This window comes from Kwoniella mangroviensis, chromosome 3, assembly GCF_000507465.2.
Source record: "Kwoniella mangroviensis CBS 8507 chromosome 3, whole genome shotgun sequence".
In the NCBI taxonomy this organism is placed as follows: domain Eukaryota; kingdom Fungi; phylum Basidiomycota; class Tremellomycetes; order Tremellales; family Cryptococcaceae; genus Kwoniella; species Kwoniella mangrovensis.
Window position 1 is genome coordinate 1,112,424 of NC_088829.1, and position 21,411 is coordinate 1,133,834.

The 21,411-nt window shown below is 46.6% G+C and overlaps 8 protein-coding genes across 8 annotated transcripts; 3 read left to right on the forward strand and 5 right to left on the reverse strand.

The window, feature by feature from the left end:
* Positions 1-51: 51 nt before the first annotated feature.
* Positions 52-3,446, forward strand: I203_108233 (uncharacterized protein; the record flags this gene model as incomplete). Its single annotated transcript, XM_065518364.1, has 7 exons — positions 52-234; positions 293-1,120; positions 1,180-2,729; positions 2,802-2,974; positions 3,036-3,246; positions 3,305-3,365; positions 3,426-3,446. 7 exons carry the CDS (start codon positions 52-54, stop codon positions 3,444-3,446), a joined length of 3,027 nt encoding a protein of 1,008 aa, XP_065372729.1.
* Positions 3,447-3,709: 263 nt separating this feature from the next.
* I203_108234 (uncharacterized protein) lies at positions 3,710-5,953 on the reverse strand (the record flags this gene model as incomplete). The annotated part of the gene is made up of 10 exons (XM_019148406.1): positions 3,710-3,766; positions 3,837-4,070; positions 4,135-4,261; positions 4,347-4,523; positions 4,582-4,689; positions 4,738-4,817; positions 4,879-5,095; positions 5,187-5,340; positions 5,402-5,479; positions 5,539-5,953. The coding sequence occupies 10 exons, from the start codon at positions 5,951-5,953 to the stop codon at positions 3,710-3,712; spliced, it is 1,647 nt and encodes a 548-aa protein (XP_019001989.1).
* Positions 5,954-6,289: 336 nt separating this feature from the next.
* Positions 6,290-9,833, forward strand: I203_108235 (uncharacterized protein; the record flags this gene model as incomplete). Its single annotated transcript, XM_065518365.1, has 15 exons — positions 6,290-6,295; positions 6,370-6,462; positions 6,596-6,667; positions 6,755-6,815; positions 6,889-7,019; positions 7,087-7,411; positions 7,507-7,586; positions 7,641-8,367; positions 8,441-8,556; positions 8,623-8,763; positions 8,831-8,892; positions 8,944-9,087; positions 9,165-9,524; positions 9,590-9,615; positions 9,676-9,833. The coding sequence occupies 15 exons, from the start codon at positions 6,290-6,292 to the stop codon at positions 9,831-9,833; spliced, it is 2,502 nt and encodes an 833-aa protein (XP_065372730.1).
* A 492-nt stretch (positions 9,834-10,325) lies between these two features.
* On the forward strand, positions 10,326-13,242 carry I203_108236 (uncharacterized protein; the record flags this gene model as incomplete). Its single annotated transcript, XM_065518366.1, has 8 exons — positions 10,326-10,595; positions 10,645-10,706; positions 10,766-11,365; positions 11,600-12,210; positions 12,274-12,387; positions 12,443-12,511; positions 12,568-12,878; positions 12,979-13,242. The coding sequence occupies 8 exons, from the start codon at positions 10,326-10,328 to the stop codon at positions 13,240-13,242; spliced, it is 2,301 nt and encodes a 766-aa protein (XP_065372731.1).
* Positions 13,243-13,604: 362 nt separating this feature from the next.
* Positions 13,605-14,552, reverse strand: I203_108237 (uncharacterized protein; the record flags this gene model as incomplete). Its single annotated transcript, XM_019148409.1, has 1 exon — positions 13,605-14,552. The coding sequence occupies one exon, from the start codon at positions 14,550-14,552 to the stop codon at positions 13,605-13,607; it is 948 nt and encodes a 315-aa protein (XP_019001992.1).
* Positions 14,553-16,786: 2,234 nt separating this feature from the next.
* Positions 16,787-17,161, reverse strand: I203_108238 (uncharacterized protein; the record flags this gene model as incomplete). Its single annotated transcript, XM_019148410.1, has 1 exon — positions 16,787-17,161. The coding sequence occupies one exon, from the start codon at positions 17,159-17,161 to the stop codon at positions 16,787-16,789; it is 375 nt and encodes a 124-aa protein (XP_019001993.1).
* A 622-nt stretch (positions 17,162-17,783) lies between these two features.
* I203_108239 (uncharacterized protein) lies at positions 17,784-19,391 on the reverse strand (the record flags this gene model as incomplete). The annotated part of the gene is made up of 1 exon (XM_019148411.1): positions 17,784-19,391. The coding sequence occupies one exon, from the start codon at positions 19,389-19,391 to the stop codon at positions 17,784-17,786; it is 1,608 nt and encodes a 535-aa protein (XP_019001994.1).
* A 766-nt stretch (positions 19,392-20,157) lies between these two features.
* On the reverse strand, positions 20,158-21,124 carry I203_108240 (uncharacterized protein; the record flags this gene model as incomplete). The annotated part of the gene is made up of 4 exons (XM_019148412.1): positions 20,158-20,231; positions 20,327-20,688; positions 20,842-20,956; positions 21,040-21,124. 4 exons carry the CDS (start codon positions 21,122-21,124, stop codon positions 20,158-20,160), a joined length of 636 nt encoding a protein of 211 aa, XP_019001995.1.
* Between the last annotated feature and the right edge of the window lie 287 nt (positions 21,125-21,411).

A 21,411-nucleotide genomic window follows, 5' to 3' on the forward strand; every position in this document is an offset into this window, starting at 1 on the left:
CACCCCAGACCACGACCACAAGCCCCACCCGCCCTCCTTCGACCGGTCTCAATGGCGGTCTCCACACCCCAAGAAACGGTGTCATCTACCCTGCCATCACAGAGTACTGCGACAGCATCGTCCTCCCCGAAAGACGAATATCGATATCAAACAAGTGGACCTGGGATGGCGCTGAAACCCATCGGGATACATAATGAGTCGAATACTTGTTTCTTGAACTCGACATTCCAAGCTGTACGTGCGATGACATAGTCGCATCCTTGCCAAGCTGACGCAGCTCACGTTTCCACAGTTGAGCGCAACGGCTCCGTTGACCACATTGCTATCGTCCTCTCCCAACTCACCACTGTCTGTACATCCCAACTCTTCGCTACCTGACCCCATAGTCCATCCCAAATTGATTCCTTCACTACATCCGGATGTTCTCGAACCACCTCTATATGATCTGATACCTGTCACAAGAGCATTCACCAATTCCCTTCACCGGGCATGGAGGATGAAAGAAGCAGGTGGAGGCACCTATGGAGCCAGTGAAACATCATCCAAACGATCCATGTCGTTGAACTCACTGTTGAGGGAAATTGCGAGGAAATATGATCAGTACGATGACTACTCCCAACAGGACGCCCACGAACTGTTGAGGCATCTACTAAATTCGATGGAGATGGAGGAGAAGGATGTCATCAAGAAACTACAACCAGATCTGCCGCCCTTGAACAGTAATCTAGGTATCAGCGGGAGGCGGAAGAAGTCCAGCCATCACGACAGCTCACTGAAATCTGGTCAGACCACTCCCTCAGCTTCGATCGCCATAAACCAGCATCTTGATTTAAAGCATATCAGTCCACTTCCTTCTCCACTACCTTCACCAGCCCACACTCGACCCTCCTCTCCAGGGCATCGCGATGTGGATCCTGTGATTTCCGCTGTTCCGATCAACATCAACGGTCAAATGACCGGCCATGTCGTCAACGAAGACCAGATATTCTCTCCATCTCAAACTCCTGTGGAAAGCGTATCTGAGATCGTGCAGTCAACGGAAGAGAGGTTGATACCTTTTGCTGATGTCTTGTTCGGCGGATCGCTGGCGAGTGTCGTTGTGTGTGAGAAATGTAAAGCGGTAGGTCCTTCAACCTCTTACCTCCATTTATCCTCATTGACTAAATCCTCCATCGTCAGGTCTCCCACACGTACGAGAGCTTCCTAGATATCTCACTGTCGCTCAAAGGGGATGATCCCAAACCGCGTAAAAGAGATAGGCTAAGAGCCATGGCACGTAAATTTCGACCTCGGAAATCCAACTCGGCCACAGCACAATCACCCGATATCTCTCAAGGCAATTCTTTCCATTCGGTAGTGTCGGAAAGCGAACTATCAGAAACTGAAGGACCGAGAGAGAAAGATCGTCGGAAGAGTATGGATTCTGATGACAGGATAACAATCGATTCTAACAATACCAACAGCAGTGGTCTCGGTCGAAGCAGTTCAACCAAGAATTTCGGTGGATTGAAGAACAAACCTAGTTTCTCGTTCAGGAGGAAAGACAAAAAAGCTGCTTCTCCTGTTATCGGCCCATCAACCACTTTCGAGGAAGAGAAAGTCAAAACCCCTTCTACATCTACACCAAATTCACCATCTCTACATGGTCAAGGATTTCAAGTCGACAGGAAGCAGCCTAAACATCACCATAGGTACCATGGGCCTGGCCCAACCCCCGCACAAGCTGCGTACATCTCACGTATACTCGCTCCTCCTCCTGGTGCTATCGACTCGGACGATCCACTTGCGAAACTTCGAGCTGCTCAATCTGGTCAACCCGTAGAAGCTTCTTCATCTTCACCTGAATATGGCTTGATCGATGCCTTGCGAGCGTTCACTTCGGTCGAGGTGTTGGAAGGCGAAAATGCCTTTGCATGCAAGAAATGCTGGAAAATCAAACATGGTTACTACTCCAAACTTGAAGCGACTGTCAAAGAGGAGGACGAAGAACAATTGAAAGACGATCATGAAGGATTACCTCAGACTTACACACGAGACTCTGTATCGACTGCCAGCTCCATCGGCACGTCACCACTGCTGGTGCCCAGTGCAAGGGTTTCTTCTCATCAGCCACCTCAAATCTCTGTCATGGGGTCACCCTCGTCGGAAAAATCTGGTAAAACATCCTATTGGGATAACTTGGAGAGCAGTAGATTGGGAAGATCGCCAAATCATTCCGACCATCCAACAATCAGAGCTCCATCACCACTACGAAGGCAGCTGGAATTAGAAGAGCAGGAAAAGCTGAATCAGCAGATGGCATCGACCACGCTCTCGTCAACTTATGGTTCCGATTATTCGCAATTGACCATCGATAGCGCAGCCACCACCACGACGTCCAGGTCGACCCAAGACAACGACGTATCCACGTCGACCTCTGCGGATAACTTGGCTGAGGCAGAAGATGATGAAGAGGACGAAGAATCAGACGGATTATCGGATTCCGAAACTTCGATAGATGAACATCATGATAATAATGATAATAACGAGGACGATCAAACGAAATCCAAAAGGAGCAAGAAAAGTAAGAGCAAAAAAGATCATAATAAGAAATCGCATCATGTGGTCATGGGTCGAGCATTCAAGCGGTATCTTATAGCCAAGAAACCTGAAATTTTGGTATTCCACTTCAAGAGGTTCAAGCAGACGACCAAGAGTTACAGTTTCTCGAGTTTCTATGATTTGAAAAAGTGAGTAACATCATGTCAATTCCGCCATTCTGACTCTCGGTACCGCTGCTGACTGTCTTGACTGGAACCCAGAATCGACGACTTCGTGTCATTCCCCGAAACCCTCGATCTCGCACCCTTCTTAGCACCCAACAGGCAAGATTACAAAGTGAACCAGACTCCTGACGGCCCTCGAGCCACTTATATGGAATGGGCGAATCCCGAGCAAGGTCCCGAGCTGGATCCTGTCATGTATAGGCTATATGGTGAGTCATGTCCAAAGACATGCCCTCTTAGAAATCCCAGCTGATTCGTCCCGCTCTCCAGCCGTTGTCGTACACCTAGGAACGATGATAGGAGGACATTATATCGCTTACTGCTTGATCGATCCTGAACAAATGTTTGGTAATGCCGCAGAAGGTGAGAACAAGACACCAACGATTGAACCGCTTGACCAGAGGTCGAATTCGAGTATCAAATCGCGGCAGAGCGGTAAGGAGCAGAAAACGGATAGAAGGGTTTGGTGTTTCTGTTCCGAGTGAGTTATCGCCAGATTTTCTAGATTGGAGGCTAACATAGACGACAATCATTCACAGTACATCAATCCGATTGGCGAGTATCGAAGAGGTATTGAGTCAAAAGGCTTATCTATGTTTCGTGAGTATCAGAGCTTTTCCGACTTGGGCCCCTCTGAGCTGATTGCGTTGAATTGCACAGTACGAGAAAGTCCCACAATAAAATCAGGACTATCAGACTCAAACGGAGCGATACACGGGGGGAAGCATGGTGATACAGATAGAAAAATGGAAATAGAATATATCTTTCTGTAACATATAGACAGAACCGGATCTTATCTTCGGAATCCGGATAACTTGTAATATCAAAATGACCTCGTATCGAAACAATCAATGACGATATCATGCACAAAATAGTCACTTGCGAAGTAAAATGTACAATTGTGCAGCATTCCAGAACTGTCAGATCCATCTAAAGGATTGTACCTAATCACTTTGACCTTCCTCTTGGTCATCACCACGATCTTCCCTATCTTTGTTGAGCTGAAATGAACCCAAAAGATCGTCAGATATCCCTGTTTCAGTTCATGTTGTAAGCAGTGCGTGCACTCACCATCTCATCGTCCTCATCTCCTTCCTCGTCTTCCCCATTGTCATTGCCCCCGTCTTCTTCGTCAATTTGATTAGCATCCTCCAAGAGGTACTTCCCGCTATTATACTCCTCAATGAATATGTTGCACAAGTTATCAGGAGCAGGCGAGTGGTTTTCCCATATATACATGTATTTCGTTCGGATGAGATTCCTGATCAACTTGAACAATGAAGGTGGATACCATCCAGTTTGTAGCTGTGCAGGAATTGAGGATCAGAATGATCATATGGAGTGGTGCTTCCAATGCAATTCAACTTACTGAACATTTGGTCCTGAACTTGTCAACATCGTTTATATATTTCGCAATCAATGGATCGATGATGTCGCATAATTGGAAATCACCCCTTTCCCTGTTAAGGTATTTACCATCGAATATATGCGCTTTTCTACGGTTACAAAAGAGTAAATCAGCTGCGGGCGTTTTGGAAGAACATCACACCGTCCAGTATTGCTTCAAGCCACTAAACCTACGCTACATCCAAAGGCGGTCTTTCACCTTGTTCGATCAGCTGCTCTTGTTTCTCAATCCACCAGCCTTTCTGTTTGGTCTCGTTCCCTCCTTCAGGTTCTTCTTCGGAATCTAGCGGGTCCACGTTGATGGGCGTCTTGACTGTTTTTTTGTTCGGATAAAAGAATATACGTTGGTATCTGTCACAGTCCAACGTCATCAGCAAGTTTCAAGCTTGCAAGCTTCAGGTTCAATTACTTGTACGATTCTCTGTCTCCACATGGGTCGTATCCATATTTGACTAGACATTTCCCGAACGGACCAGTGCTCATGATGTAAGATGCTGTGGGAATGTACGCTTTCACCCTATAAATGCATGAAATCAGCTTGGTTTACGGTATGCATTGAGCTCACCTCTGAAGTTCTCGACGTTCCTCAATACTGAATCTGGCGAAAAGAGAGTATCTCATCCACACAGGTCTTTCTTCGAACAACTGCAACACAGCCGCATTCAGCACCATGACCACTGAGCAGCAGTGATATCACCGAACTCACATCTTTGAGCTTTTTCAACAAACCAGCATCCAAGGCACCCAACCTATTCTTAACTTGCATGGTCGGTTCCCTCGGTATATCACCCAATCTATGGTTATGAAGCACACTGATCGGTCCCACACCTATCACTCTTGCTTTGTTAACGTATCTAGTCTTCCAAGTCTGAGTTCGGCGATCGAAGAAGGGTTCCGAAACAGCTTGAGTAGGCATCTTGTAGCTGTATTGAGGCGAGGAAATCAGCGGATACATATCTTGAAGAAGGATGTTCTAGGAGTGATGGCTTGGGAGCGTATTACAACACAACTCACTTGTATGTATAGGGTAAGTTCTTGGTGGAGAATAACGGCGTAGGCTGCAGATCCAGCTTCGACTTGTACTGGATCTTCGGATCGAAGGGATTTTCATGAGGTTCGAGGAATTCCTCTTCGAGTGGTGGAAACGAATGATCGAGTATTGCATTGTCTTTATGATCATCAGTATGCCAATAGTGGTCGCGATTACCGTATGAGGACAAATCACTCACAATCCAGCGACTTGAGCGAGTTCACTAGATTGGCTATCGGCCCCTCCGGATCAGGTGTCCATTGATAGTCTGCCATTGCTGTATTCGGACGGAGACGGAATCAGCCAAGCACCTTTGCACCTCTTAGTTCAACTCACATCTGAACCTGACGGTCTGTGGAATGGACCCAAGAACTTCCGACGTGAAAACCCCTTCATCCTTATCTTTCCCCTTCCTCCTTCTCTTCGTGATCTTCAACAACAACTTTTGACTGGGTATCCTATGTCCCCTTACAGGATTCTCGTAGGTCGAATCCTCCATTCCTCTATACCTCATTTCCAATACCGGTTTCCCAGTCGATTTCGATGTAGCATTGAAGCATTCGTTGATATCTTGTTGATGTATCACCTTCAATATCGAGCTCGGGTGAGAGACAGGCCCGGGATATTCGATAGAACCAAACACATGTTTGGGTAGATACTTGAAAGGTGCTTTTGATGGATCCCCTTGATTCTCATCTTCACCGAGGAGGGAGCCTCGTCTGGAAGAGCTGTCTGAGTCCACTGAGGACATCTGATCTTATATGTATGGGGGTATGATAGTAGAATGTTGATTGTTGATTGTTGATTGAAGTGTACTAACCGATTGAACTGTCTCTTTTAAGATTATCTTTTGATGCGCGTCAGATATTGTTCGAACCGAACCATCAACACACTTCTACTTCTTTTTTCCGGTAATCGTATAACACCCCACTCATCTTTGACCTCGTCTTACTCGTCAAAAACAGAGCATCCACTGACATCCACCCCATTGAGCGATAGAGGAGGACTAGGGCTTTCGAATGATACATCGGACATACTATATACTTCCATCAGACGTCCTTTGAACTCAGTTTGATCTGAAATAAGGATGAAGGTGAGTTGCACCCAAAATCATTCACCTTCCAACTGATCAAAACATTGCTGAACCTATGCATCCGCTCTCGACAGTACCTCCTCAACTTCCTCGAAGGCATACCCGATGCACCAAATCTCGCAGATCCCGAGTTTCAGCAGCTGTTGATCGATGTACAAGCTGGTAAAGTAGGTCATATATCTTCTATCCGGTCCGGGTGCGAGAGAGGCAATTTGGCACTTTGCTGGTATCCGTTTTTGCCAACCTCGACCGCTTTAAACAATGCTTTTCCTTGCTGATTTCTTCGATTGATACTATTAGAGCTCGAGCAAATCGACTGCGGATGCATTCTACGATAGCTTGGAAAAGATAGTAAACGAATTGAAGAGTACTGTGGGTGGATTCCACAACTTCTCGAGCTTGTCTCAGAAAGGAAAACCTGGATTGAGCCGAGACTGATTTGCTTTATATCCTGAGCAGCCCGAATCATTAGCTTTCCAGAAACCGGTTTCCAAGAAAGATGCTCCGGATTACTACGAGGGTGAGTCCAAGGCGAATGGTACACATTCGCAAGGAAGGTAGCTCGCTAACGCTAACATCCTCATTATCGACAGTCATCAAGAAACCCATGGATTTGACCACAATCCTGCGAAACGTGAAGTCAAGAAAATACAAGAACAAAGCGGAATTTGCAGCCGATCTCACTTTGATTTGGGAGAACTGTTATGAATATAACAGTCAAGAGGTGGGTGGAAATTCATGTTCAACTATGAGCTTCGAAACATAGCAGCTGATCATCGTACAATCCATAGACACACCCTCTCAGAGCCGCAGCTCGGTATATGAAACAAAAAGCGGAACATCATCTGGAATACCTTGTAGACAAGAATGAAAAGCCCGCCAATCCTCTTCAGAGTTTCTTACCCCAAGGCATACCTCTGAACGGCTCTCCTGCGCCTTTAGCGGGTTCTGCAACGACGAGAGCGTCAGGATTAGCCAATGATTCTGTCACCGAGGCTGGAAATGATGAAGATGCTGCTGGTGAGAGCGATGATGGCTTGGGAGCTCAAGTCGAGGAGCAGGATTTTCGCGAGGCCGGGGAGATACCGGACGGAGGAGGAGGAAAAGATCAAGAGGGTGAGTATGATCCCGTACCTACGCCTTAACCCTATCACCACTTTTGTCGCAATTGACAAAGCCGAGGGCTGAACTTACGGTCCCTCTCTCTCCAGGTCAATCGCAGAGAAGTAGACCAGGCACCAGCGTAGCCTCGACTTCTAGACCAAGGATCAACGGCGACGCTCGCAGAAGTGTAAGTGATGTCCAACTCTTTTCGTGAGGACATTCAAGTTGATACAGTATGTAGCCCCCCGCATTTCGTCCTCAGCTGAACACGTCCCTTGAGTCTGCACCTGCCTTGATTCGAACACCATACTCAATGACCCATTTCATGCCTGTATCGCTAAATCAACCTGGGCCTTCCTTCTCCGACAAAGGCAAAGCCAAGGAGATCCTCTATGGTAATGCACCTCCTTCGTGGTTTCCTATGCCTTCGTCTGTTACACCGGTATCAGCAGGATATGATGAAGAAGATTTCAAGCTGGAAGGGTACTGGTGGGGAGCCATGTCTTCCACAAACGAAGATGCGTTGATCGGTGGTTTGCCCTCGATACCTCAGATGGTCGATCCGGTCCCTCCCAAACGGAAGCGTATCAAGCTATCTCACCGATCGATCAATGGTAATGATCCTACATCATCGCCGAAAAAGGTCAACAGGGGTAAACCAGTCAACATGAGAAAAACGATACACGGCACTGTCAACAGGTTACACGAATCGAGGATGCTCATAAACCGTATACAAGAATTTCAGAGAATAGAATTAGAAGGTGGTATCTTACCATCTAGAGAGCTACAAACTCAAAAAGAAAAGTTGATCAAGAAAGAAGAAGCATATCAACGATCTTTGGCGAGACAGGAAGAATTGGAACGGAGCAAAGAGAGGCAGAAAGCAGGAGGTGAAGTTGGTGACCAACAGGCTGCATTGGAATTGAAGAAAGCCACAGCGGCTATGCTGGCTCACTCGGGATTTGAGGGTGAGTAATGGTAGTGAACTTAACACTGACAGAGATACCCCTGCTGATCTCATCGATGCTTCCCTCTGAACAGGCGCAAATGAGACCGCTTTGGATCTGTTCACAAGGGTCGCGGTAGATCACTTGGCGAATATGGGTAAAACCTTTAGGTTACTTGCGGATGGGTTTTCCAATAAGATGACGACTGAGGTTAGTCCCACCCTTCTTCTGGACTCGAACGAGTGCGAGATGACCTGACGCTGTCTTCATTGATAGGAGATCATCCTGCACGCTTTGCATGAGAATGGTCAGATAGAAACTCAAGACCTCGAAGCACATATGAAAGACGATATCGAGCGTGAGAGCGTCAAAGTTGGTGACATGCAGAGGAAGATCAGACAAGCTTTCAAAGAAGTTGTATGTTCCCAATCTCTCTTACTCATACTTGCTCCATAGCTGACTGTACCGCTGACATCGAATCAAGACTACTGCACCTGTCATTGAAGATGATATGATGTTCGCAGAAAATGGTGAAATGCTCATGGAGTGAGTGGTATCCAGGGTCTATCGTAATTTACATGCTGATCCTGCCCATAGTGGTAATTTTGCCGACGAGCTGGGAGAAGACTTCCTTGGTCTGCGAGATCTAGGCATAGACAAAGAATTCGGACTGGCATCACTGACTGTGCCATCCTCACTATTCTACGGACGACGAAGGCGGCTGGCTGCTACACATGGAGAGTGAGTCGGGCTCTGTTTCCCTTCCTTCCGAGTTTTCTTGGGGAATATTACTGATGTTTGTATATTCTGTATTGTAGGAAAGAAGATCTCCCCGATTACCCTCCGCCTCCTCCTTTCATTCCTCTCAGTGTTTCGAGCATCCCTACCCATGTTCCGGCCCTCCTGCATGCGTTTTACGCGGCACGTATGGAATCCGGATTGTCTATCATCGAAGACGACGTTTTCGATCCTTCTCATGCTCAGATAGGAAGTCTGGGCCAGATAATTGTGAAAAACGTACCTGCTCATACCGTCAATAACGGTGCTACTGCTGCAGCAAGTGCGAACAAGAAAAAGAGAGATAGAGAGAACGATGACGCTCTGAGGAATGGGAATGGGAATGATGGCGATGATGACGAAGAGAAGAAGAAGAAAAGTGCGGTCAAGAAGCCGGTCATGTATGTTATCTCCAAATGAACATATATCAAGTATCATTGCTGACAAGTATGATGGTGAACTATAGACCTGGAGTAGGAAAAGGCAATTGGGGTGAGTATTTAGCTATCACGCAGATCAAAGGTTCAAGAGCTAACTTCATCGTCACTGCAGTTCGCCCATCAAAGGAGGAGAAAGCAAGAAGATTGGCACAAAAGGCTGCATTGATTCAAGATCAGGAGAGCTTACCTAATGAACTTGGTCTTGTGAAGGCTAATGGGGTGACTAATGGTGATGGGCAGGAGGAAGATGCCGAAGGAGAAGAGGAATGATGATGGATTCGGTCCTATGATGCGATATCAACGTTGTAACCAGTCTTGCATTGACGAGCATAGGGTCATCATACATTTACATACATGTGCATCTCACATTCATCCTGAGTCGTTAATGAGTCGGCCATGCGTGGGGTGTCATCTGCTGTTGCCATGTTTGCCACTGTGTCTACTGTGTAGTTATGGGATGAGCAGTAACCGGCCGGTTATTGAGGCGCTGGTCGTTGACTGATGGTTCATGATTGATTGCATCATACACCTACACCCCCATCTCCCACCTCCCACCTCCCATCTGACCATTTGTTCATTCATTCATCTGCAAGTCCCACCTATTCCTCCATTGCATCCCGGCGCCACCACACATACACTCATTCTTGCGTGCGATACAACCTCATCATACCAGTACCTTGCCATGCTTCTTGAACATCCATAGCGTTATCTCGTGCGACACCAATCATCATGGCTCGGTGAGTTCCCCTCACCTTTAGCCGGATGCTCAGACCCAAGCTTACTTACCCACATCAATCGTCCAGCGATCCTCCATGCTTGCTATCCTCCTCGGAACTCAGGGACCTATCTCTCGCTCCATCCGCCATACGATCTGCCAAGATCACTATAATCCACCCACAACTACGAGATCTCATCTTACCGCTTGAACGAGGTCGGGTATTGTACCCTAGGGGAACAACGATTGAAGAGCAGAGATGGCTGCCTGCAATAGGTGAGGACGAGGAGGGGGAAGAGGGTATGGCGAAAAGGGGTGTGAGTACTATATATCATGATTTATCGTGATACTGACGAGCGCCCCCAGATCACTGGAAGCACAAGACCTTTGATCAATCTCGATTTCGTACCCAACTGCCTGACCGCTAGGTGAGTTGGGTAGATCTAGTTGGGTACCAAAGTTGACATCATATTCATTCTCCTCTCAGCTCATCCATATTCGCATGTGGTGGTCAGCATGGTGAATTATACATATGCGATTTGCCTCAACCTTCGCATTACCCATTGACCAACAAATACATCTCTTCGGCGCCCAAAATCAAGCCTTTCGTCATCAAAACGATACTATCGGGACGATCGATCAATAACTCCATCATCATACCACCAACATGGCCGAACCAATGGACCAAAGTATCCGAAGAGAAGAAATTGGGATACGCGAATCGCGGTTCTAGGAAATGGGAAGAATTGGGCAGATACGATGAAGAAGTGTTATTGGGGAAGACTGAAAATGGCCAATGGGTGACCAGACGACCATCTCCAGTCCATTCCGAGGATGAAGATGAAGTTATGGAGGTCTCTGACGACTCGGACGAAGGTGAAGGAGACGAAGACATAGATATCATGTCTGAAGATACCGATGAAGAGGAGGACTACGAAGTATCAGCGACTTCGCCGATATCAGATGCGTCAGTCGCTACATACCCCAACACCGTTCCCTTCTTACATGCGCCCAGAATCCCCCATCTACCAAACCCAGCTCATCAAGCGCACTCCCGACCAGCTTCAACTTCTTCAAGACGGACAACGTCATTCAGTATACATTCTGAACCTGGAAATCACGCTCGATCAAGGAGACAATCAATATCGTCTTTAGATGCAAGACATGGTCATCCCCCCATTCAGATTGTCACATCGAGACAGGATGGTCATACCTTCGTGCCTCGTTCGACAAGAGCAGGATCGCAAGCCAGCATCCGCTCGCATCGAGGAACTATTCCACCCAACAACCCTTCGAAGTCGGGCTTGACTTCCACCAAAAGGTCTGTCACCGATGAACCACGAATTCTGATCTCCAATAATGACTGCACAGTCAAGATGTTTTCACTGCATCAAGTGTCCTCTTCGTCATCATCCAGTCATCCCACCATCGAAGAGAGGGACCCCATCGCCGCGCCTTTCTACACGCAAGGTAGAGAACCGTTCTCATCTACACGAGCCGAGCAACGCGATCGACTCGCTAATAGAGATCGTCTATCATCCAGACCGTTGGACAGATTAGGTCTGGGTGCACCTAGAAGTTCAACATCAAGAAATGGTACTGCATTCGAATGGAGCTCCGTCCCTCTGGATAGGAATGAATATGTCAGACATTATCTACCTGACCCACACGTCACGCCCTTTACCCTGGCAGAGCGGGACACCTTGTCATTACAGAGAGATTTAAGAAGGGCTTCGGAAGGTTTGCGAGCTGAGCATGATTCCTTGAGACGAAGTCGGGAGGATTTTGAAAGAATCATAGGGATGAGAATTGATGCGAACCGGGCAAGTGGTACTTCTAGCAGGAACAACAGTGGCCACGGAAATGAGGAGAAGGAGGAAAGAAAGCTAAACAAAGTAGGAGGGACTAGGTTCAAGGTGGCCACGAATCATTGTAAGTCGGCACGATAAAGCACGATTCATGATCTGACTTAATTGTGTATGTGTTTCCTCTTAGCCTCGCTTTCACCTGATCTCAGAACGATGGTATCTGTTGGCGACTCTACGGAAGTCAGTATATTCGAGGTGATTGACGGGGGACGAGAGTTCAGGAAGATCGCTGTGTATGATGGCGAGTTATGATTGAATCGTTTCTCTGGGGAAGACTGACAATCTGTGTGTTATAGCTGCAACCGACGCCGGTTTTTCCACTGCCTGGAACAAAGATGGTAGAAAGTTCGCTGTAGCTAGTCAAGGTGAGTCATATTTGAACAGTCAGGTGCCATTGTCTGACAGCGCATTCGACACGCAGACGGCCAAGTGACAGTATGGGACCATCGATCGTCCAAGCCATTGGCGATCTTCCACACCTCCGACAACGCAACCTCGTTGTCGGAACAACCATCGTTCATGAACGATAATTCAGCTTCCCATCTTTCGTCTTCCCCTTCTTCTTCCACTTCCTCAGGTGGATGGAATGTGGTTGGACCCGAAGGTATAGTCTTACGAGACCCAATCACTGGAACACCAAGAACGGGAACTAGTACATCTGGCAAAGAGGCTGCTCGAGTGGTCAAATTTACTCCAGAGGGCAGCAACAGGGATTTGATGGTATTTTCGGAGGTATGTCCTTTGACGCCTACCCCTTTCCCGTTGCATCAGCGCCCGATCAATGTGCAACCTTGATAAGGTCATGCTGATGAATTGTATATGGGTGACATAGGAGAACTCCAATGTCCATCTCATTGACGCTCAAACATTCCACACTCACGTTGTCATACCCGTCCCGCACATCCCTTCCGGTACAGCAGACCCTGAAGCATCAACCAAGCCCAGACAAGGTGTCGAGAATGGTACGTGGGGTATAGCAGGTGTAGGGTTTGACCCCACCGGGGATTGGTTGTACAGTGGTACCGAGAGAACAGTTGTTGAGTGGGACCTGCGAAGAGGGTGTGGCGGTGGTGGGGGAGTTTGGGGACTTGCTTAATGATGCTCTAGGCGGAAGTGGTGAGGAGGTTGGAGATTGATGATTGGAAATTGGAAATTTGAGTGAAGAACGATTCTGGATAACCCATGCTGTAATATTCACCTTCTAGTGTGATCCACATGGTGTTTGTGGGTGAGGAGTGCAGCGACGAAGTGTATTTAGTATATTTAAATGCTCATCTTGTACAATCTAATCCCTTTTGTCTTTTGTATTGATAAGGAAAATTTGTGACTTGAAACGCAAGTAATGATATGCATAATTGCAAGGCCTTTCTCATGCGGATCAAAGTGCTGACAGCCATGTCAGCACTTCACCAATAACGCATGCTCAGATCGAGGCTCAAATATATACTATAACCGCTCTCAAAGGCGTCGCTCTAGCTTCTTCACGCTGCGTGCTTGGAGGCCATCACTGATGGAGATGCTAGTTCGGATACGTCTATCTTGGAATCGCGGATTGATCCTGAATATCAATTCTGAGGAACATCCTTGTCTGAGCATATCTTCCAGCGTCGAGGACACCTTGTGAGATTCTGTTGACCAAGCGCTAACTGCTAAGGATGTTCCAGTGGTCCATTGATCGTTTGTCACCTTGTTGGCAGATATCAAGTCCTGATTCTCGCTGAATAGCCTCACGAATGCGTTCGGTTGAAGCTGTTCAAGATTCTTCAGATGGCCGTTTGTTCTTGAGGCGATATCACCGTCTTCGACTTGGCTCCTACCAGTGCAGAGTTCTCTATCTCTCAGTTCTATCCAGTCCATTGAAGCACCAGATGCGGAATTGTGAGTGAGGTTATGCTGAGTAAAATCACTGATAGCACTTGGTGCAGCCTGCGGCAGACTGTTCGAAGGCTGAGGCATGTAAACACTCTCATCATGGGCCGTGTTCTTCTCGTCATTCGACTCGATAGGTAAATCTACCCAGTCAGATTCGAAGGTCCTGCTCCAGTTTCTTTGGCGACAATGATCCACATGATCTCGAGTCACCGTGGCACTAGTCTTCACCGTTGTACCTCCGCCGCATCTTTGGTGGGCAACTTTCGCCTCGAGATCTTGAATATACGTGGGAGGGCAACGACAATCAGAATCGTTGGTCCTATATAATGGATTGGTGACGGCTTCAGTAATGGCGATGATACTTGGATGACTCGCTACCTCAGCCTCGCTCCCGCATTTCTGTGATTTTGATAAGGTGGGATTCTCACAGTACTTCTTGGGGATGGTGGAGCGGATCTCGTTGATGAGAGACTTTGTGGCAGTATCTGGCTCATCTTCATTCTTCATTAGATCCATTAGAGCAGCCAACGACATGACGAACGACACTGGGGTGACTTTGGAGGATGATATAAAGTATAGTGTGGCTGAAGTGGAGAAATTGCCAAACGAGCTTGAGAAAGCCAGTCGGTGATGCCTCATATAGCCATCCGTCGTAGCGAGTACTTCTTGTTTTATTCGCTTATTTTTAATGACAGCCTTCTAAAGCTTCAGCAGCCCGTTCGAATCGGACGAGCTCAAAAATGATCCTTTCATCCGCCCAGGCGAAACCCCCGAGGGAATGTCGTAAATTCTCTGCGTTGCGACGACTACGGCCTTCTGAACAAAGCCATGCGTAGTGCTTTCAAGTGACAAATACGGAACAGCATTTGTGCTCCATGATACTCTTGCGGGCGATGGACTCTCATCAGAACCTGGAAGACTACTGCCACAGAATAGAAGCCCAAGAAGAGACAAAGGATGTACAGGCGAAAACTCAAAAAGGAGAGATCTCGTCCATGGGCCGAATTCCTGAGTCTGTTCTTTATCTCTGACATTCCCCTTGAAATGGATCGAGTTTGCTGACGTGTCCAAGTGGGGAACTAGAGTGTATGTAATGACACTGTCGGGTTTTCTGTCTAATAGGCTGAAAGTCTCAGCATTGATCCTGTTCACCCATCGTTTGTCTTGAAACGCTTGATCGGTCTTTCGCATCCAACCGTCCCGACTGATATCCCCGGAAAGAAGATCCTGATTCTCAGCATAAAATTCGTTCAGGTTATCGCGCATTTGATTTTTGGCGTTGGTGATATGTTGATCTGTCAAATTCTGAATTTCAGAATACGACAATTCCATGCCGCCTCTCTCATGAGAGCAACAGATACCCGGGTGTAATCAAATTTATCATTGGGAAATAACCATGGTCCGTGACCAGAGCTACAAGTCATATCGACTGGATCATGAGCTGGTGGCGAGGCTGGTTCGTTCTCCGCCCGCAGATATCCTCTTCGATAATTGACTAATTCGAAATTACCAACTTTATCGAAGCCCTCATCCGTGACATACAAATAGTGAGATGGAAAATTTTTGCTTGAGACTTTCTGTTCTCGTCCTTGTTCTTCGAAACCATACGACCGATTGAGCTGTATGAAGCTGTTGATCCTAATACCAGCTCGGGTATATGTTTTGGTTCGCTGACGAAGATAGGTCAACGAATGAGTGAAGTGACCGACAAAGCAAGCTAGTACGATGGACGAAGATGGTTTTTTCGAATTGCGAAGTAAGAAGAGATTAACATATGATATTTTGTCTCTGAGGGAGACATAGATTCACTACAAAGATACAAGGGGTTTATATACCTTTTCTTGGGAAGCGAAGCTGACTAAGCTGATTTTGAACATTTCCCAAAGCGTACAAAGATGGGAAGCAAAGACGAAGCTGACGGCTGAGACAAGCCGTGACGGCTGAACCGTTGTTTTGTTTCAGAAAGCGGCTGTGGTGAAACGAAAGCCGAAGCAAGGGCAGGTAAGATGTGGTAAAACATGGTGAATCAGGTCGAGTGTATAACAGTATATTGGATCTCAGTCTTGGCACCCTCTACATTGACCTCTGCCACATCTGACTCAAAGCATCTCGGATGCCGGAGATGGCTGTATCAGTCTGTCTATCGACCCCTTCATTAGCTGATAGAATTTCTTCGGTTCCCACATAGTTGCGGCCTGGCAGATTCTGAAGCGCTACCTAAATACTTTCGATTAGTGTAGATTTGACGTCATCAATCAGAGCTGGGGTAATGATTCCGGATGTTGACATGGTGATTCTTGTATCCATGTAAATATCTGTCGGCAGCACGCCACCAAGTTATAAATGTAAATTCCAGAGGATGATTAGTGAGAAATCCAGAAACTTCAAGCGTGACTCTCTGGGTAAGCCAAGGCGCTACCTCCCTCTTGAGCAACCTTTGGTAAAACAGGGGTCGATGTTTGTGGCATCGAAGCAAGATTGCTGTTACCTTGTTCTAGAGCATCCTTTCTCCTCCAGAAGCTGACACTCCGTTTGTATGCGGACAAAGAGAACGGGTGAACCTCTAGCGACTCTCAAAGAGTCAGAAACCACCATTACCATGACATTATATGCATGACGGTCATGAGAAGGTCTTTCTATCGCGGTTGACATTCTGAGACTAGGGGACTGGCAAGAAGCTATGTTCCAGAACTCATACTGGGGGCTAACTGGCCTCCGCGTCTCCATATCTCACGAACCTCAAGACATCCAGTCTCTACCATTGTTCCCTACATTTTAATCTCTCGAATTACGTCCCCACTCTTGACATGTGAGTCAAATGCGAGTCTTCTGGACTTCAGGTTGAATCGAGGGCTGAAAGTGAACTCAACGGACTTGAGGGGATCTGCCTCCCCTAAGAGAGCGAATTCAGTTTGAAATTGAGCTCGAGTCTGCCAATCGTCGAATTGCGCACTGTTGCAAGTGTATGAAGCAAAATCTTCTTCACTGACGCCTGCTTCTTCGAATGCAGCTTGATTTTCGGTGTATAATCTCTCAAAGGTCTCTTTCATTTGAGTTCCAAAGTGATATCGATGGCTGTTGTCTCTGAGCATATCAATCATAGTGTTAGACACTTGCCGACTCAATAACTCGGTGAAGGACATCTTTGGATCTTTGAACCCAGCTGAAGGCCCATCGAGATCGGAGGTGATGCTTGTTCGAGTGTCCGTGACAGAGACCCAACCGTTTTCTTCGGTTCTAGCTGTGCTGTTATTGTTTGCCGGCTCCGACAGGATCGCTTGACTGAAATTGGAAAAATGGTGTGAAGAGGGATGTATGTTCTGGAGAGATCAATTTGGTGAAATGTGAAGGGTACGAGTAGCTGAGAAACGGAGAGATCATACTGTAATGGCGTGAGTGGCGAAACCGAAGGCTTCTCGTTCTGATATACCTTCATGCCCGATTGGCCATGCAGTATACTTCTCAAAGATACCTGATGTCAGGCTTCTGCCTTCCTTTGAGGTCGTCCTTGGTGACATCCCCTGCTGGATCCTCTCAGCTTTCGGAAATACCTGGGGCGAGGATGTACGAGCAAATTGCAATGAAAGAAAACAGGCAGACCGTACGACATATGCACAACAAGCACCCGCGAGGGCTTGAAAAGATACAAAATGATGGGGCTTCATAACGACTTCTGACTAGATCGTGCCATTTCATACGTCATATGTGATCCTACAACATGTTATGTTCCTTTAGTAAAAACTCAGCTTTGATGTCCATGCTATCTTACCCTGATAGATTCTGTATAAATTGACTGTACGGTTGAAATCCCATTTCATTCTCTGTCCTTCTGGTGTCCTGAGGCGACAGAGTTTGTAATTGTCCTTGACCGTTCTTTGCTTTTACTGCGGTGCTTACAGGATAACAGGCACATTCTGATTCTCCAGTCCCATATACATCGATACCTCTTGAATTCCTCTCTTCTACCGAAAGTAATCCACTAGTCGAAGTGATAAACGTGACATTATCATTCCAAAATTCGTCTTGGATAACTTCCGTACCTAACGTATGACCCGGGTCGGAGTTCTTGACTTGATCCATCAATCTTTCCTGTACGTCTATCTCGGATTTATCATTCTCGAATTTGATTCCTAGACCTGTACCGATAAACTTGTATTTTATATCTAAACCTTTTGCGATCGTTTCTAACAATATCGAGCGTATATTATTCACACGAGATAACAATGTATCCATTTCTCCATCTAAGGCATTCGTACTTTTGTTACTGGGTTTGACGAAATGATATTGTACTTTCTTTGCATTGGGTATAAGAGGTAATGTTTCCGACGTGATTTCATGCCATATGAATTTTGACATTTTCCATTGCGATGTTAATGTTTGACCTAAGAGTTCTTTGGAATGGGAGAAAACGAATTCGTGAGGTACATGAACCGAGGTGATTAGGCTCATACCCCTTGTCGAGTAATAGTTGCATAGATTCCGGAGGGATCCTGATATCTCTAATTCGAATTCATCGTCATCATGATGTATTTTATCATTCTCTATCCCCAAGGATGATGATCCAGTCGGGTCCAGATCCAAATTAGAGGTTGCCAGAGCTATTTCTGATATAGGTGTTGATGTGTGCTTTGCACCTTCCAATCCTGGTCTCGGCATAGCATTCGGCAAAGCTTTGATGAAGTCGTGTTCGTGTACCCTTTGATATTGGTTCAAAATATTCCTCGAGCTGATGTGCCTCCATTGGATAGAAGAATACAGGACTTGTGGGTGCAGTATCAACTTTCTTACTCCTCTGAGTAGCACCCTTTGATGTTGATCTTGGGTGGAATTGACGATGTGTAACAACGTCGAGGCGGTCGTCGTGTTCGGGATATCATTGATGACTAGTACCCTAATCAGTTCGAATGCCTTTCGTTTTCGACTTTCAGTTGTTTGATTTGGTTCTACTTCCGGACGAGGGGCTTTCTCCTTTTGACTATGATCAAACGAAGCTGTTGAATGCGAGTTCCTCTTATTCTTCTTGGTGTCATCTTCAATCTCTTTCCTACTGTGTTTGCTTATACTTTCTAACAACTCTTTCGGAGGCTTGAAGACAAAGCTTCCAGGTCCTTCTTTAGGTCTGGTAATTACGAATCCCCACAGGAACCTCTCCCAATTCAATTTATCCAGTTCTACCCTCCTGTACAGATAGCGTATGACTATTCTGTATATCTCTGAATTGAGTAGACATAACTTGGCTAAGACAGATGGCGATTGGTCGTATGAGAGTAGTAACAGAAATACTTCGAATGGGAGATGGGGCATCGAGCGGATGTAGGGCTTGATGGGAGAGCGATAGTGTCGAGGAGCAGAAGATGATTTGAGGAATGACATGGTGTAAGAGACTGAGCTGTTTCGTGAGTGCTACTGTGCGGGCGTAACAGAATGTTTGGGACAAGACAATGGTCTACTGGAGAATATCGATGAGTTGGTATGTATGTGTGATATGTATGTCATGTGTCTTTACGAAAGTCTCGGAAGATAAGGAATGTTGTAGTTGTCGATGATGGTGATTGATGTTGACCGAATAACGCGGACAAGCTAAAAGATGCTAAAATGCTATGCTGCAAACCCTAACTGACACTATCGGCAGGGGATGATCCACGAGACACATCATCAACAATCGTGCTTGGCTTATTATACTGCACTGGGCCGCACCGAGCCCTTGATGATGGCCCGTTTCAGACAGCTGAGGGATCGAAGCGGTGAAACTCAGAAACATCAGATATCGAAGATCAAGGTTATCCTTATCTCGGATGATGTCATCCCCAACTACTGGTGACATCCTGTCATCACAAAGCCGTTGGAATATTGCCACTGCTGTCACATTGGGTAGCAAGTACTCAGTCAAAATTGAACGGCCACATTCATACCGTGAGATTATTATAAAAGGGAGCTACATATTGAGGAAATGTACGGAAACTTCTAAACTGATCCGACCCTACACGTGTATTCCCTCATATTCACTTTTCTCTCCCTTCTGCGAAACCCTGCTTCGCCGTCTATCTGGAGCATTTGGTGTTGATATGTGCATTTACGGGTAGATGATTATACTTGGTTTTGATGATAGTTGGATAAAATGAGAATCTAGATAGACGACTTAGTGGGTTTTGGCTGGAGGTGGACCGGCGGGAGGTTGATAGTTTGTATTGGTAGCACCGGTATTTTGAGGGCCTGCAAAGGTAAACATCAGCCTACGCTCTGAGCAGCAGAACATGCCGAGTGACATCACTTCTCTCCTCTTTGAGAGCAGAGAACGCTAGACTCACTCGTTGCAACCTCATATCCTGGCGGGGCATTTGCACCGTTGGCAGCTTGAGCTTGTTCTCTCTCTAACCTTTCAGCTTCTCTGGCTTGCGCCCACTCGTACCCATGCTCATGCTCATTCTCGTTCGAGTTCCTGGCTTGGTACTGTCCAGCCATCGAAGGTTGATAAGCTTGAGCCGGAGCCGTAGGGTTGTTTCCGTAAGGGTTATCATTATAGTTTGAATTGCCGTGATACGACTGACCCTGACCCCATTGTCCTTGTGGAGGAGGTGGGTTGTTGACATATGGGTTTTGAGCGTTCTGATCGTTGTTGTTGTAAGGAAGAGCGGGGGGTCGGTATTTCGAGAATTGGTTCTTCAGTTGTCTAAACAATCAAGAACGCAAGTCAGCATCGAGGCACATGTTGAAGCACGGGGAATGCCTTTTGCCCAAGGCATTTGAGCATTCGTCTGAGGTGTTACACCCTTGGAAACGGTCCCCATCGTCTTCTCGCTTGTTGGAAAGCTTGTTCACTCACTTTCGACGCCAATAACCGCAAAGAGCAAAGCAGGCTATGATCGCGAATGCAATCCCGAGGCCGATACCTAGTCTGGCACCCCACGACAATCCTCCATTGCAATAGTATCGTCTTCCTGTAGAGTTCAATGTCAATATTAGCGATGAGACGTGACCTGACGATCGGAAATCGCCACCAAAGGGGAAAGGTCAAACTCACCGTAACCGTCGTAACAGATGGCTGCGCTGACGTCCCTCGCAGCGAGTAGCAGTATGGCTGATAGTATGGATATGCTTGATAACATGTTGAGGTAGTTTGTCCGATTGTTGAGATGAACAAGAGAAGTGATGATTGAGAGATGGGATGAGATGAATTGTTTAAAGCGATCAATTGGTGGGGCTATGCCAAGGTTGTGTGAGTGTGATGGACGATGGGTGATGATGATGCCAAGAGATGACCGTCAAATTGCCTAATCGGGTGATACTCATAACAAACTCAACTAACTCAACTCGTGCTACGTCATTCTTCATCTCTCATCTCAGCCGGTCCGAGCGGTGTTCGCCGATGAGTGACTGAACCAGTTAAACCACC